The following is a 1,696-nucleotide window of genomic DNA, read 5'->3' as shown; positions in this document are numbered from 1 at the left end:
TCTCTCTCTCTCTCTCTCTCTCTCTCTCTCTCTCTCTCTCTCTCTCTCTCTCTCTCTCTCTCTCTCTCTCTCTCTCTCTCTCTCTCTCTCTCTCTCTCTCTCTCTCTCTCTCTCTCTCTCTCTCTCTCTCTCTCTCTCTCTCTCTCTCTCTCTCTCTCTCTCTCTCTCTCTCTCTCTCTCTCTCTCTCTCTCTCTCTCTCTCTCTCTCTCTCTCTCTCTCTCTCTCTCTCTCTCTCTCTCTCTCTCTCTCTCTCTCTCTCTCTCTCTCTCTCTCTCTCTCTCTCTCTCTCTCTCTCTCTCTCTCTCTCTCTCTCTCTCTCTCTCTCTCTCTCTCTCTCTCTCTCTCTCTCTCTCTCTCTCTCTCTCTCTCTCTCTCTCTCTCTCTCTCTCTCTCTCTCTCTCTCTCTCTCTCTCTCTCTCTCTCTCTCTCTCTCTCTCTCTCTCTCTCTCTCTCTCTCTCTCTCTCTCTCTCTCTCTCTCTCTCTCTCTCTCTCTCTCTCTCTCTCTCTCTCTCTCTCTCTCTCTCTCTCTCTCTCTCTCTCTCTCTCTCTCTCTCTCTCTCTCTCTCTCTCTCGCTCTGTCGCTCTCTCTCTCTCTCTCTATATATATATATATATATACATTAAATTTGATTATTAAAATTAGAGATCATAAAATAATCTTACTTTCATGATTTTGCTTTCTAATTAGAATTTTTTATATAGGAACTTCTAATCTCTGAAAACTTCAAATCTCCTAAAAATATGAAGAAACATGCATATAGTTATGCAAGAGTTAAGCTATTTTCTAGATATTAGAGATGTATCATAAATATACATCAATATCTTATAGAACAATTACAACATCTTTGAAACATTCTTATCAATCACTTATCATATCATTCTGATATCACACATTTATATCTCATATAATCATAATGTTGGATAAATCCCATAAATACACAAGATTAAAACTTTGTTCTTCAATCGACTCTCTTTTGATCGCAGATGCGACAGCGACATCAACGAATGCGTGACGCAGAGTCCGTGCCAGCATGACGGTGTCTGTGTGAATCTGCCGGGTCATTATAGGTGCGAGTGCCCGGACCAGTTTACCGGCGATCTATGCGAGAGCTTTCGACTCATCACTTGTGAGAACGAACCATGTAAGAACGGCGCTACTTGTGTGGACACACCGAATACGAAGACGAACGACAACTTTACCTGTAATTGCATGCCTGGTTACGACGGCCCAACCTGCGATACTCCCTACTGCGTTCGCAGGAAATGCCAAAACGGCGGAAGATGCGATTTTTTGTATCAGGTAATAATCCTTTACATTCTAGTAGTACTCTAGAATACGTGATTGCTTAAAAATTACTAAGTTATTATTATTATTATAAAATCCAGCTCTCAATTTTGAGGAGAATTGTAATTAAATAGAAACTGAAAAAGAAAGATTGAATTCCTTATTTTAAATTGATTTTTAAAGCTTTTTAATTCTTGCATCTTTCTTTGAATTTAATTATTAATATCTTGATTTCTTATTAAAACCACAGTTTCTAAAGAGTTTTACAATGTTTTTAAAACTATATAAGTTATATAATTAGAAATTATAATTGTTTCGTCGAAGCATTTTCTCGATTCTAGGATCTTTAAACTCTAAAATATGAAATTCTTAGAAATATTTTTAACTTGATTAAATCCTAGGATTCCCC

General features: G+C 38.1%; 1 protein-coding gene across 2 annotated transcripts in view; it reads left to right on the top strand.

Moving 5' to 3' along the window:
* The window catches only part of LOC115236268 (protein crumbs), a 34,134-nt gene that overhangs the window by 27,347 nt on the left and 5,091 nt on the right, over positions 1-1,696 (top strand). For both annotated transcript variants that reach the window (XM_029808609.1, XM_029808608.1), the window contains one exon: positions 987-1,302. In XM_029808609.1, coding sequence (XP_029664469.1) covers positions 987-1,302 — 316 coding nt within the window. The remainder of the gene's footprint in view (positions 1-986; positions 1,303-1,696) is intronic.

Source organism: Formica exsecta, unplaced genomic scaffold, assembly GCF_003651465.1.
Source record: "Formica exsecta isolate Colony F162 unplaced genomic scaffold, ASM365146v1 scaffold247, whole genome shotgun sequence".
NCBI lineage: Eukaryota > Metazoa > Arthropoda > Insecta > Hymenoptera > Formicidae > Formica > Formica exsecta.
The sequence above is the reverse complement of the archived record's forward strand: the minus strand, read 5'-3'. Positions and strand labels throughout refer to the sequence as shown.